This window comes from Dichomitus squalens (assembly GCF_000275845.1).
Source record: "Dichomitus squalens LYAD-421 SS1 unplaced genomic scaffold DICSQscaffold_4, whole genome shotgun sequence".
Classification (NCBI taxonomy): Eukaryota; Fungi; Basidiomycota; class Agaricomycetes; order Polyporales; family Polyporaceae; genus Dichomitus; species Dichomitus squalens.
Genome location: NW_006766886.1, coordinates 477,377 through 491,340, shown reverse-complemented (window position 1 = coordinate 491,340; position 13,964 = coordinate 477,377). Strand labels below are relative to the sequence as shown.

The following is a 13,964-nucleotide window of genomic DNA, read 5'->3' as shown; positions in this document are numbered from 1 at the left end:
CTTCTGATTCGGGGAGGGACGTAGCGCTCGGTGAGTACGTGTGTGCGATCGGACTTTGGTCTGAGCTCCAACCAACCTTCCCGAGTCAATTTCGAGGTTCCTACCATCCGTTCCCAGACGAACCCGCTCTGAGGTACTACCGTTTTGTATAAACGCGCAGTAAGGAGGGCCCAGTCAGAGGAGGCTTTGGCTAGTCGTCCGAGCTGACCCATTCCTCTCTCACCCACCTACCCTCATGTCTATTTACACTCAGCTGCTGGAACAGAACATCTATCATGTGCCTTCTTTTACTCTAGAGTCCGGGAGCGTCCTAAAGGACGTTCCTGTCGCTTACAAGACATGGGGCCAGCTGAATGAGACCAAGGACAACGTCATGATAATCTGTCACGCTTTTACCGGAAGCGCCGATGTCGATGACTGGTACGTCGGTCTGTCTTGCTGTATCCCCGATCGATACTTATGCGCCCATAACTATTGTTCAGGTGGGGGCCTCTGATGGGTCATGGCAAGGCGTTTGACGCTAGCCGTTTTTTCATCTTTTGTGGCAACGTCCTAGGCTCGCCTTACGGGTCGGCTTCGCCGGTGACGCTGAACCCAGAGACGGGCAAGCCCTATGGCCCGGAGTTTCCTCTCACGACCATCCGTGACGACGTCCGGTATGTCTAGGTAGATCACGGATCCGAAGGTGACCGTCGTCTGACGAAACTTGTGCAATTTCCACAGGATCCACAAACTTGTCTTAGACCACTTGGGCGTCAGCTCCGTTGCCGTCGTGATTGGTGGTTCCATGGGTGGCATGGCCGTGTTGGAATGGCCCTTGTGTTCTCCGCCAGGTTACGTGAAGCGAATCATCCCGATCGCGACTTCTGCCCGTCACTCCGCCTGGTGCATCAGCTGGGGAGAGGCTCAGCGTCAGAGCATCTACAGCGACCCGTCCTATCAAGATGGATACTACGACGCGCAACCTGCCTCCGGGCTGGCGGCGGCGCGTATGGCGGCGCTGTTGACGTACCGTTCGCGAGATTCCTTCGAACGCCGTTTTGGCCGCAAACCGCAGAAAGCCGCCGTGACCTCGGACAATGGCGTCCTCACACCTCCCCAGTCTCCCGCGCTCCCCTCTGCGGACTACACCCTTGCGGCCCACAACGATGGGCTGCGCAGCTCCCAATCGCGCCCGCAGACCCCAGCTGCCGTCTCTGCTGCGCACTCGCGTTCGACCAAGGTCGGAGAGGGCTCGCCTCCTCGTCCCCCTATCTTCTCTGCCCAGTCGTACCTGCGATACCAAGGAGACAAGTTCACGTCCAGATTCGACGCCAACTGCTACATACATATCACTCGCAAGCTCGACACACACGACATCGCTCGCGGAAGGCTGCTAAGCCCTGACGAAGACGAGAACACAGCCCTCTTCCGTGTCCTTGGGACTGAGCCGCCCCGTGCGCTCGTCATCGGCATTCAATCCGACGGGCTGTTTCAGCCTGCTGAGCAGCACGAAATCGCAGAGGGCATCCCTGAGGCGCAGCTGGTCATGATACCCTCGCCGGAAGGGCACGACGGCTTTCTGCTCGAGTTCGAGCTCATAAACAAACACATTCTGGGATACCTTAGGGTCGAGTTCCCCGAGTATTACAAAGACGGCGAGGATGTGTCTGGAAGCGCCGTACAGGACTTCTCCATCAAAAAGACGAGCTTATTTGGTGAAGCCGAGGTAGATATTACGAGATGGTAAGGGAGGGATGGAGGAATCTCGGCTGATCGTCGAGTCGTGGACTATACATTAATTGTAGCTCTACATCCAACTGTACTTTGCTATGCGTTGTTGAAATACACCGAGTGTGTTGGTTGTTCAACCCAGCCACATATTCACTTGCAGGGGCGACTGCCCATGATCGGACTTGTGTTTCGATATATAACAGAACCAAGCATGATGGTAAAATGCATTGCAGTATAAGTACATTAGTCGCAGTAACAGTAAGGAACATTTTAGGTGCGGAAGACTACGATACAACATTTAGGGATCAGCGACTATCAGATGCTCTGGACAGTGACAATAGACAATGGATAGATAACACAAAACTCTGGAAAGGTTCATACATAGAGCAAGCTCGCGGACCGTTCATTGGCGGCAGTGTTAGATACCATGTGCCTGTCGGCGGAGTCAGCACGTCAATATACCGCGCGAGCACTGAGATTGAGACGAACCTAATCTTCGTCATCAGACGCCTCCTCCTCAACGCGGCGCGGGTAAAGATGCACAACACGCGTCTGCTTGATTTGCTGGCGAGCATGGCCGAAGTAGCGCTGGGTCTCGAACGACCAGTTGAGGTTGCCGATGACCCAGGTCTCCATGGCCATGGTGTACTGCGCAACCTCGCGGTCAATCTTGGGACCCCAGCTGGGCAGGCTGCGCTTGGCCTCGAGGAAGGCGTCGATGAGGCCCTTGAAGTGCACTCCGACGTAGTCGCTAGCCCCCTGCAGATCGAGACCCTTGTGGCGCATGAGGACTGTCATCACGTTGTTGGTGGTGTGGCCCATCGCTTGTTCCATGTTGTACGAGTACAGGTCCTGTGGAAGACAGCCAGGCCATTTCACCAATCAAACGGAGATAACGGACAAGCGCAGCTGTCAGCGAACTGTATCGCGGGTGCGCGTCGACGCGATTCTTGGACTTACATTAGACCAGCAGACCATGTCTACGGTGGCAAGATGCATGGCCATGAAAGCGGGATGCTCGACCACCTCGTCTGGAAGGTCAATGCCGAGCGCATAGCCGGCGAGCCCGAAGCAGAAGCGAACGGCGCTGTTCTCGCGACGGAGTGTGATGTAGGAATCGAGGTCGAGTACCGTCCCCTTCATGCGCAAGTCGGCCTCGTAAGCTACGGCCTCAATGTAATCCTTGCAGTGCTTCACGAAGCGTCGGTAGGTCAAAGGACCACAATGCTTCAGAAGACGTGCGGTGAACCTGTGGAATCGGGAGTACAGGATTCGGCTCAGGAGATGTCGCAAGTATAGACCAAGGAATCACATACTCTTTTGTCATTTTGCAAAGGGTGGTGCCATCATCGTAGCTAAGATCCCGCATCGAGTTGTAGAAGGTGAGACCGGTCTCGTGTGCCCCCTTTCCGTCCTGATCATCGCTGATCTCGTCCACCGTAAACAATAAGTTCACGAAATCGCAGGTCGTCCGGAATTGTTCGTAGTCGGCGTAGGGGTAAGCGTGCGCGCAGAGAAGTTCACTACCTCCTTGAAGGAAGAAGGCACGCTTTTTGTCGGAGAGGATCCGGTAGCTATTGATCCATTCGGAGGATTCGGCTGCGGCTTCGGGGTAGTTGGGGTTGAAAGACCCCTTGAAAGGGGTCACAGCGTGAAGATCGGGGAGAACGAAAGAGGAGCTGGACATGGCTACTGCAAGGCTGAGAGTGTGTGTGCAAGTAAGAAGGCAATGAGAGGCAGTATGTCACAGGAGGAAGTGAAGAAACTGGGAGGGGTGTGTGCTGTTGTCCAGTCGTCCCAACCATGCCCTTTTATTTGCATCGTCGGTATGAACGTCCACAATTTCGGGTTTGACGCTGACCTACACGGGATCTCCTGCATCTCCGGCTCGCTGGGCACTTGGACTTGCGCGGCTTAGACACCATGCTCTCCGTCAGGCGTTCCGACGAAAGGCGTTCGTTAAACAACGCCAGCAGTGCCATGGCGCGAGTCTGGGTGACCATGACTGCATGCTTCGCGTCAGCTCCAGACGAATGCTTGAGGTTCGTCGGGCGACAGTTTGAGGCTTCCGAAATGGTTTGATCGCCAGCGCCGATTGAGTCCGGAAGATGACCGGGGCGGGAGAGAGGTTCCGGTAGATCAGTGCATATGCCGGTTCGCTCTGGTACGAGGTGTCGAGACAGCCGCCGCGAACACGGAGGTCAATATTCGTGGAGGCTCTGCAAGACGCGCGGAAATCCGGCCCGTTAGACCGTGCATGCTTGCCCGAGGCCTACCTGAACAGATTACGTCCTATGCGAAACAACTTCCGTCGGTTGGTCTCTGACCTCCGTTGAATTGACCTGGGAAAGAAACAACAGAGTGGGAATAGCACCTCTACAGCATGCGGGCTGCGCTGTACACAGACAATGCACCAGTGAGTGCCACAGGAGCGCGCAACCAACCGCGCGAAAGCAGTGCATTCCCGATGGTCTCGGGATTGCGTCTTTTCAATATATGACACTTCGGCTTCATCGTTATGGGTGGCTAGAGAGCTTGTTGACTAGCAGAGGCTGTCAGCACATCGCTCGTTGCCCAAAGCGTATTCTTAAGGTTCAGCACGAAATGCAACGGACTACAATTGCAAGCCTCCAAGTACGACACCGATTGAACGAGCTTGCCTAACAACAGGCTATCAGAACACATGCGTCCATCGCCGAGCCAGAATCGGAACAAAACGTTACGGTAAGTACTCGAAGAGCCTACCTCGTCATATAGCCATCACAGCACCCTTCGTTACACTGGAGTTGCTTGCAGGGAAGACACGCACCACATAGTTCAGATAGATCGTTAGATTCCAAACGGAATCTGGAGGACTTCGGGGGCTGAGATGCGATTTCTTCATGATCTCAGGTACCCTCACACATTCCATTATGTGCCGTTCTGCCAGGTACACGTCAGGTACCCTGTGCACGCGAAAGATGACACTGGCGTACGAGGGTTGGTATGAACGCCGAAATGCGTGCGGTTTCGCACTCATTCCTTCGTTAGCAGGATTATGAGATTGCCATTAGCAGATGTGTCGGAATTGAACTCCACGGCAATGGCGATGCTAATATATTGTATCACGTTGAGTCTAGTTTAAGCATCGCGCTGTTTATCATTGAGAGAACATCAGGATCACGAGCGCAAACCAGTCCCAGATTGCCTGGTGCGACTACAGCGGGAGATGGTATAAGAAGGGCTCCTCGGGACTGACGTAGTTCCATACCGTGCCTGAAGTCACCTAGAAAGCAGCAGTAGTAGGGGCCGAGTCGGAGTAATGGAAAGAGAGTTAATGGTCGACTGCAATCATGAATCTCCGGAACGTGCCGGCACATTCATGTTCACCCCTAACCCTAAGTAGTATTATCGGGTCACTAGGTTTTCCGCGACGCCGCCCATGTAACCCTTTGCAGCTGAATCCCCCTCCCCGCCCATGTGCTACGCAGGAAATATAATGGCTCAGACTTGCTTTTGTGAAAATCAGACATCCTCAGTAGTCTGCCGAGGCACAGGTTGGCTGCACATTGAGTCGGCAAAGGACGAGCATGGTTTCATCGAGCATTACTTTGACCACACTGGCAGAGTGCGGCACCGACAGGAAGTACGTACCATTCCTATGATCGCTCATTGTATCTGCGTTTATGTCCGCGGGTGACTCTCACCGCGGACCCAATCAACAGGTTCGCTCGCCATTGCTCTCCGATTATGTCATCACTGCCCTCACAGTGTCTCGGGAGATCATCCGACATAGTGGGGGACGGTCTGGGCAGGAAGGTGTTATCTACAGGCGTAAAAAGTTTAGAAATAATCTGACACCTACACTGTTACCTCCCAGACATTGAAGGATCCCGTTGGCGAAGAAAAACCACGGCTGCAGTTCACGCGTCGCCGCAGGAAACCTCTGCCTCATAGGCTCCAGCTACATCCGATCTGATGATGTGGCCGATTAGTCATAGAGGGCTGCAAGTGTATTTCGTGATGATTGCAAGGTCTTCTTCGGGCTAAATGATGTTATTGATACTGAAGCGCCTGTGACTACAGCGACTCACCTTATGGATCGCTTTCTTAGTCACATAGTTTTGGGTCGAATTGGACCCCAAGCCTTCATCCCTCAGGGCATGCGGCGTGGGGGCATTTCGCTGCCATGACTTTGCCGCACCATTGCAATCATCTAGGATCCGCTACAAACGGCTACAACCCGACTCGGATCGTACAATATTGTCTACTTGGTACGCAGATCAGAAACTGTTGAGACACTCAGCATGGGAGCTCCGCATACCCTTCGGAGGCAAAGATTGGCAATGGACGCCGTTGGTGGCTGTCGGTCGACTGTAACTCGCCGCTGAGCGATAGTCAGGTTTCAGCGGAGCGCTCTCAGAATCGCTGGTGATTTGTGTTCGAGGGACCTCGTACACCTAGGCATCATCAGCTTCACGGAGTCCGAGGACCTGCACGGCGGCGTCTCCGAAACTATCGCTGAGTTGCAAGGATAACCAACGATTCTAGTAAAGGCCCGCGGTAAGCGTCACAATATCATTAGATCCAATCTCGGAGCCTGTCTCTGCGAGCGCGTACCAGTCAGCGCTCAGGAATGCATAAGACGACGCGGCCGTAGCTAACTGGGTCGAGCGGCTGAGTCGTCTGGTACGATCGTGAGGGCAAAAGCTCCCTGAATCTCCGAACTTGACAGCAGGCATTGGTCGTTCCCATGCCCTATGCACAAGCACAATGCAGGGCTACAGTGCCTGGGGCTGCGGTCGCAGATTGTCATTAGATCTCCGGGACACTCGGTGGTTCAAGCCTGGAAAGTCCCTGATGTGACCAATTATGCAAGAAATGTATTGAAGACATTATGGCTAGGAAATACAATAAACTCATACATCATGAATGCAGAGGATCCGAGATCCAGTGAAATCTGCACTCTATACTGTCTATGCTGCAAAAACACGTGGGGAGGCTTATTGATACCCACTTAAATAGAGTCCTTGCCTGTCGGTATCGTTCGTCAGCCCGCTACCGGAGACAAATATCCGCTCAAATCACACCTTGTTGTCATGCTTCTTCATCAGATTCGCGCCGACGCAGGACGACCACGAGGGTGTCCTTTACCCGCACATGTTCCTCGCCGAAGTACCGATTCGTCTTGAAGCTCCATTCGAGGTTGCCAATGACCCAGTGCTCCATCGCGCTGATGTACTTGGAGACCGCATCATCCAATGCGGCGCTCCCGAAAGACGGGAGCCGGGCTTTGGACTCAACAAATCGATTCATGAGCGTCTCGAAATGCTGGCCGATGAGATCGGACGCCGCTTGAAGGTCGATGTTACGCTCTTGCATGAGGACTGAAACGATGTTGTTTCCCCCAATTCCACGAGCTTGTTCCATGTTATACGAGTAGACGTCCTGCGAATGCACGATGAGCTCGAGTGGACACCCATGTATCAAATACGACATACATTTGACCAGCACACCATGTCCGCCGCCGCCCAGTACATGGTTGCGAAATGCTCGTCGTGAAAAACAGAGTCGGGAAGGTCGCAACCAAGGGCGAACTCGAAGAGGCCGAAGCATAGGCGGATAGCGCTGTTTTCCCGCCGCAAAATCTCGAACTCGGCGAGGTCGAGGACCTGGCCCTGCTCCCTGAGCTCGGCCTCCCGTGCTACTGCGTTGACATACGCAGCACAATGCACGAGGAACCGACGGTAGGAGTTTGGTCCGGCGTAGTCCAATAGCCGCTGTCTGAATCTGAATTGATGAGTGACGTAGAATGATCATGATGAGCATCGGTCTTTGGCGGACAGGCGACACATCAATGTCAGGAAAGACGTACTCGCGAGTCATTTGTGCCAGTGCCGAGCCGTCGTCCCAATCCGGGTAGCGCATAGCGTTAAGGAAGATCTGCCCGGTAGCACGAGCGCCGCGAGCGTCCTGATCGTCGCTGACTTCATCTACGACGAAGAGAAGGTTGACGAAGTCGCAGCAAGTTCGGAACTGGTCGTATCCGGCGTATGGGTAGGTGTAGGATACGAGGAGCTCATTGCTGCCACTCAGGAAGTAGGCGAGCTTCTTGCCACGAAAGAGTTGGTACCGATTGACCCACGCACGAGACTCGGAGGACGCCTTCTCGTAGTGTGGGCTGGTCGAAATTCGGAAGGGACAGACTGCAACGAGGTCCGGGAGAGTGAATTGCGATGAGGACATGGCGATGTGGTGGGGTAGAACGTCGAGAACACACTGTCAATGGTATTCTAGCTGGTTGCGTTCCACTTTATATATTCCTTCATCACAACGACACAAATGGCAGTGTCGGACCCGACAGTTGACGACGACACGTCGCTCACCCGCACAAACGATTCAGTGTAGACATCCCTAATCCGACATGGGCTTCAGTCACACACCATGTATGGAGCCGCACCGCAGTATGATCGGCTTCACGCCGGCAAGGCTGCTGTCGTCCTGAGATTGCCACTCGTTGCCGCGCATCTCCCGTCGCACGGTTACGCCAGGGCTTGGTCAGAAATGAATGGATCATCGATGCAGATGCCTGGGAGATCTCATTCGGGTTGTATTGCCGACTGCACAGCCCTGAGATACGCTAGTCAGGTCATATGTCAGTGTACAAGGGTCGTCATAAGTGACTCAGATCCGACTTACCGGGTGTCGCAAGGAACAGCGCCGGTTTCTTTACGGCAACTCGTATATATTTTTATAGTTGACCTAAGAACACGTTACACTTCAACCAGTGGGACAGGTTTCTCAGGGATTTCGACAATACTGTACGAGACGCAGCGAGGCGGGCACTGTGACAGTGCGACCTTCAAATAGGAACGCGCCGATCAATGCACAGTATCGCAGATTCAATTGAGATACGTACCGCCTAAGAGACGATTATAGTTGTGTGATGGGAAGAGGATCTCGGTACAGAGGACCAAATCCTGTGTTGGGACGCGGTTCTGCACTCGCATCCTCCGGTACTAGCTCCCATTCTAGGTCCAATAGGTCACATCACTGAAATGTACCGATAGAAACGGCCGACCACTCACCGTTGGACATATTCTATGCCCCTCCTCTCTCGTGACCCTCGATACCAAAGACAACCGATGCTACTGCTCTTCACTGATTGCTCACAAAGCGTTTATTCGACCCTGAACAAGTCTGAAAAGACTGACAGCGCCACTATGAATGCGGCGATTGGCCCTTGTACGTCTGAGCTGAGAGCTTATCAATGCTACTGCCCCTGACCTGGTGCGTGTTTCATCAGTGAGATTGAGATTGGTTGCTAAAGCCGCATACCTGTGTTTCACTCGATTCCATGGAATCGGAGCGCCCTGTCTTGCGGAGCAAAGTCCCTATCTGATTGGAGCGGTAGTCCTCATGCGGGGTCCGTGTGAGTCCGAGAGTCGCGAGTAAAAGAAGATAGCTAGCTAGAGCGGCTGGTGACAGGATAGTAGAATACGGTGCCATGCCCAGGGCAGCTCATTACGATGGGTGACTAGCAAATGATGGGTCATCTGCTAGCGCGCCCCGATGTACTGCCACACCACTCTTGGCAAAGAGTATTCCTAGAGCATGAGAGATTGTCGAGAAGTCGTTACGATAATTTGTTCCTGGCTGGCCGCGCACTGTGGTGCTGATATTTGCCATATTCAGGCTTCGAGGGTTAACGTTGCGTTAGAACTTTCGTGCCACAGCGGGATCCGGATGATGTTGCATGTCGTTTATAGCTACGGCTGCCGATCAATGTTCAGCGTAGAGCTCGCCTAATACAGAAAGAGTATTGCGAGAATCGCTCACCACTGTCATAAACTTAGGGCTGCCGTCAATAGATCACTCAAACGTTACCGGTCGTGAAGGGCGTGCTAAGTTCAGGTCGGTTATCAATTTGATGCCGCACCGGAAGAAACCGCTGATGTCACAGCGACCTGTCCTCTAGCAGCAGTGGGAGCGAACAGCGGCAACCTCGACGAACTTTTGACAAGCATTCACTGTGGTTGACGCTTGGCACATATGTTGTAGCAATACCTAGCTCACACCAACATAGCGGAGAGATCCTTGGCCCCGGAAGTACGATTGTGGCTAGCAGTATTCAGGGTCGAGCCGGGAGTAAAAGGGGGGAATACTTTGATTCGGGAGCGATCTTCGGTCACGAATCGTAAACAGGTAACATCGGCCAAGTGTCACCTGCTACTTGAAACCCAGGCAACGCGTTGTTCGGTAACATAATATCAGCGTTCAGCCTGCCCATGAAGAATGAAAGAACAGCCACCACAGGACTTCTAGACGCGCCATGAACTCGCGGAATAGACGTAGTCCTCATAACCGTGGCAGAGATCTATCAGCCTCGTCGGGGTCGAACAACCCGTAGCAACAAGGGGCGAGCATTACAGCAGACAGTCGGCTAATCTTCAATTGAGCAGCCCCGAGCCCCAAAGTAGACGCGTCTGTCAGCGGGTCGAACTATCCATATCGAGCGGAAGTGGTCATTGTATGTCCAAACAAAGAAAGACGCGCGAACACATACACATGAACCACACGCTACTCGTTCACTTCTTTTGACCGTCCAACAGGAGCACGGAGTATGTTGTCAATTGAGCAAGATCTGGGCGGGTTAAAGATTACCTTATCCATCGGTTGCTAGCACTTCACTCCTGTTAAGCACGCAGACATGTCAGACAAGCGCTACTTACCCCCTGATCAAGATTGGGCCGAACAGTACGTGAGACTCCGTTGTGTTTTCCCTCGATAGGCCCGATATACTGTGATTTTATAGCATTGGTCGTGTATTAGCGTAACACAAAGAGGGTCATACAACCTTCGGTGGACCACTCACCCGTAGCTCAACGTAGAACTCACGACTTCTGGTAAGGGGGAAAGCGCAAACCATCAGACAGATCACAATGTGTATTCGGCTGTCTTTGAAGGAATGCTGATTTGAAAACGGCGGTTTCGAGGATTATACAATGCAGAAGCTGGCGACAGCTTGAGAGAAAATGGCTACATAGCAGGCAATGATCGATGATGGAGCGATGGCAAGGAAACGGCCGGACTCGAATCCCTGGTAGGCAGGGCAGGGCCCAACGGTCACCTAACGAGAACGCGGGGACGCAGTGCGACGAACAGTGGCACATGAACGGCGGCCTAATAAAATATGCAGAAGCTAGAAACAAATCCGGTAGCTGGCGTAACGTCCGGACGTCTCACTCGGGCGGGTGATTTTGACAACGTTGCCCCGTTTAAGACCGTAATAGCGCGCAACCGGATCGGCCAGTTGGATACGAGGAAGTTGCGTCTCCTTCAGCCGGCTTCAAGGTGCGATGAGCAAACTGCTGTAATGAGGCCGGAGAGTGTGACGCCATATACGCACTAGGTCTCCAGTAGTTCCTTCTTCTGTTCTGGCGTGAGAAGCTCATGCCTCGGCACTAGCGTGTGGTGGGTGATGTTGACCAGTAAGTCGGACTCCGAGAACTCCTCCAGCTTGTATTGTGACGCCATGGCTACGATAACCTGCGGGTATAATCCATGTCATCATGTGTGGCGGGTGTGGTCCACTCAACTAAAACGCTCACTTTCCGCGCAGAAGGAGTCATATTGCCCGGGAACACGATAATTCCCTGCTGGATGTTCTTCTCTTCAAGGATTCCAAGCAATCTGACGCAACTGGCGATTAAGGTTCTGCACGCAGGAAGTAGCACAACTCCAGACACTCACTTTCGCATTGTCTTGACTCCCACGCTCTTCTCGTCGGTGAAGAAAATGAATATCTGCAACATAGGGTTGTCCCGATGGTTCGTGAAGAAGTTGAGCTGACTCCGGCTGCAAGGCCATCAGCATTTCGACACAACACACTAGCACATGAGCAAAAGAGAGGGATGACTCTTCCATCTTGCACACATCCAGGGGCTCGGAAGGTGCAGTACCTTGCCATCGTGGGTATCTGGCGTGTACGCACGAGCCTAAGCAAGGTTTATATTTGTATACAGCAACAAAAGTACGTCTGATCCGTTGAGCGGAGCTGTTACGCTCAGCAAGACGCTAGAGAGTTCACAGCGCGGCCAATTTTTTTTATCCGGAAGGAGGTATAGCAGACCCAAGCTTCACTGAACTCGGCGTCCCAGGACGGCTTGCTTACAAGCGTGCATAGGCAAGCAGGATTTGCGACTACTCACTCTACTGTTCCGCTTTGACTAGCGTAGTGTGAGCGAAAGGTGGCTAAGTCCATGTTTATTTCGTCGTCGGCGACCTGGAATCCCTAGTATAATCCGCGCTTGGTTCAACGGGCGCGATAGTGATGCAGCGTGCAACTTACTCACCCTGTCCTTGACCAACTCGTGTATAGTCCTATTCACCTTCCATAACCTCGCGGACTCCTCTTGCTCGCCGGGGCTGGCCATAGCAGTGTGTGGTGTGGTGGTAGAGGCGAAAGCGGGGTAATAGTGCGCAGACGCTCGAAATTTCTGCCGAATGCGTCCTCGACCGACGACGTCGCGGACGCGGCTCAAGCGCCAAACCACTCTGCCATGCCTCCGCCATCTACAACGACGACGGCGACTAGTCACAATGACACTCCGGCCTCACTGGCTCTGACTACTGCTCTCATGGTATTTGCTTGCTTGTGTCTTTAAGTCGCGATATCTAAGTCCGTGCGATAGAGCAAGCTGAAGCCTGCGAAGGTGTTCAAAACTGCCGTCGAGCCTCATACGCCGCCTTCACCTGGTCAGGGTTCGCGTTCGCCCCAGGCACAGCAGGGCCCAAGGCACATTACAGGACTGAGCTTTGATGATAGAGGAGACCAGGTAATTACTGCTGGGGAAGATGAGACATTCCGGCTGTATAGCTGCAAATCCGGCAAGCGAGTTCCTTCAGTCTCACGTAGCCAGTGGCGCAAACTGACTACGGCCTTGGTCTCGCTCTCGCCAGACAGGTGAAAATTCTGTACTCCAAGAAGTATGGAGTAGACCTCCCCCGATTCACGCATAAAAACACTGCGATCCTGCATGCCTCCACGAAGGAGGATGATACCGTCCGCTACCATTCCCTACACGACAATAAGTACCTACAGTACTTCAAGGGTCACAAAGGACGCGTCATCTCCCTCGAGATGTCTCCAGTAGATGACGGATTCATGTCCGGGTCGCTGGACAAGACCGTACGTCTGTGGGACCTCCGCTCACCGAATTGTCGCGGATTGCTCAACCTCCCCGCGTCACCTGTGGTCGCATACGACGCGTCAGGGCTCGTGTTCGCTGTTGGAATCAACCAATACTCTCGTATACTGCTCTACGACCAAGCTAACTTCGACAAGGCACCTTTCTTGACGATCACTCTCGAGGATCCCACTTTGTCCAAAGTCACCTTCCCGCCCCGCGCGATCTACATGACATCTCTCGCCTTCTCGACAAACGGCAAATATCTCCTCGTCGGCTGTTCAGGCGACGCGCACTACCTTATGGACGCGTTCGAAGGGCACTTGCTCGCGAAGCTCGTGGGACACGTGGGGCTTGAGCGCCGGCGACCGGATGCACCTCTCTCCATAGAGCCCCAGCGCGGTTGCAGTGGGGAGGAGGTATCATGGACTCCCGACAGCAGGTATGTGCTGAGTGGAAGCGCAGACGGGAAGATCGTCTTGTGGGACGTCTCAATCCTGCCGGCGAAACAAGGCCCAATCAACACGAAGGCGGAGCCGCTCGTCATTCCTCCCGCCGCGGTGTTAGAGGGACACCCCGGTCCATCGAGATGCGTGAAGTTCAATCCAAGATTGGCAATGATGGCTTCGGCAGGGGCAGAGCTTGTGAGTGATGCTTCGTATTGTTGCATTTGTGTTACAGGGTCTGAGGCCATCGGCAATCTAGGCGTTCTGGCTGCCGGACCAGGCTGGAGATCCGGAAGAGCTTGCAAAGGAGCTCCTAAAGAAAAAGTGATCATTCCTGGTTTGGGGGCCCCTTGCGGGTCATTGTGTACGTTGTAGGTTCCAGTTCGATCGCAGAATATCCAATCGTCACCTCGCTAGTCTGTGTTGTTCTTGCTCGTAGAAAAGACACGGAACATGTGCGTGCCACGGTCTCGATCGTGGTTCTCGTCGTTTTGCGTCCCAGCAGCCCCAGCGTCCTTACTTAGATAGCCTTCTGAACATGGAGTTGTTGTCGTTGACAGGTTCTAGCACTCCGCTTGTGCGTAGCATTCGCATGCACAATGCTTGACATGCGTCTCGCTCATTGAAGGGGACTAGA

The 13,964-nt window shown here is 53.5% G+C and overlaps 5 protein-coding genes across 5 annotated transcripts; 2 read left to right on the top strand and 3 right to left on the bottom strand.

Annotated features, from left to right (window-relative positions):
* The first annotated feature begins 84 nt into the window (after positions 1–84).
* DICSQDRAFT_80181 (homoserine O-acetyltransferase) lies at positions 85–1,864 on the top strand. Its single transcript, XM_007362342.1, has 3 exons — positions 85–420; positions 483–656; positions 724–1,864. Exons 1-3 carry the CDS (start codon positions 236–238, stop codon positions 1,727–1,729), a joined length of 1,365 nt encoding a protein of 454 aa, XP_007362404.1. The 5' UTR covers positions 85–235; the 3' UTR covers positions 1,730–1,864.
* A 111-nt stretch (positions 1,865–1,975) lies between these two features.
* DICSQDRAFT_80177 (terpenoid synthase) lies at positions 1,976–3,406 on the bottom strand. The gene is made up of 4 exons (XM_007362341.1): positions 3,030–3,406; positions 2,674–2,962; positions 2,203–2,565; positions 1,976–2,146 (listed from the first exon to the last, which is right to left on the bottom strand). The coding sequence occupies exons 1-3, from the start codon at positions 3,398–3,400 to the stop codon at positions 2,203–2,205; spliced, it is 1,023 nt and encodes a 340-aa protein (XP_007362403.1). The 5' UTR covers positions 3,401–3,406; the 3' UTR covers positions 1,976–2,146.
* A 3,383-nt stretch (positions 3,407–6,789) lies between these two features.
* Positions 6,790–7,938, bottom strand: DICSQDRAFT_159719 (terpenoid synthase; the record flags this gene model as incomplete). The annotated part of the gene is made up of 3 exons (XM_007362340.1): positions 6,790–7,140; positions 7,194–7,482; positions 7,568–7,938. 3 exons carry the CDS (start codon positions 7,936–7,938, stop codon positions 6,790–6,792), a joined length of 1,011 nt encoding a protein of 336 aa, XP_007362402.1.
* Positions 7,939–10,645: 2,707 nt separating this feature from the next.
* DICSQDRAFT_133345 (RPB5 subunit of DNA-directed RNA polymerase) lies at positions 10,646–12,143 on the bottom strand. Its single transcript, XM_007362339.1, has 6 exons — positions 12,048–12,143; positions 11,904–11,986; positions 11,446–11,550; positions 11,304–11,385; positions 11,102–11,241; positions 10,646–11,039 (listed from the first exon to the last, which is right to left on the bottom strand). The coding sequence occupies exons 1-6, from the start codon at positions 12,126–12,128 to the stop codon at positions 10,895–10,897; spliced, it is 636 nt and encodes a 211-aa protein (XP_007362401.1). The 5' UTR covers positions 12,129–12,143; the 3' UTR covers positions 10,646–10,894.
* Positions 12,144–12,254: 111 nt separating this feature from the next.
* DICSQDRAFT_80169 (WD40 repeat-like protein) lies at positions 12,255–13,752 on the top strand (the record flags this gene model as incomplete). Its single annotated transcript, XM_007362338.1, has 4 exons — positions 12,255–12,335; positions 12,387–12,590; positions 12,659–13,525; positions 13,587–13,752. The coding sequence occupies 4 exons, from the start codon at positions 12,255–12,257 to the stop codon at positions 13,653–13,655; spliced, it is 1,221 nt and encodes a 406-aa protein (XP_007362400.1). The 3' UTR covers positions 13,656–13,752.
* Between the last annotated feature and the right edge of the window lie 212 nt (positions 13,753–13,964).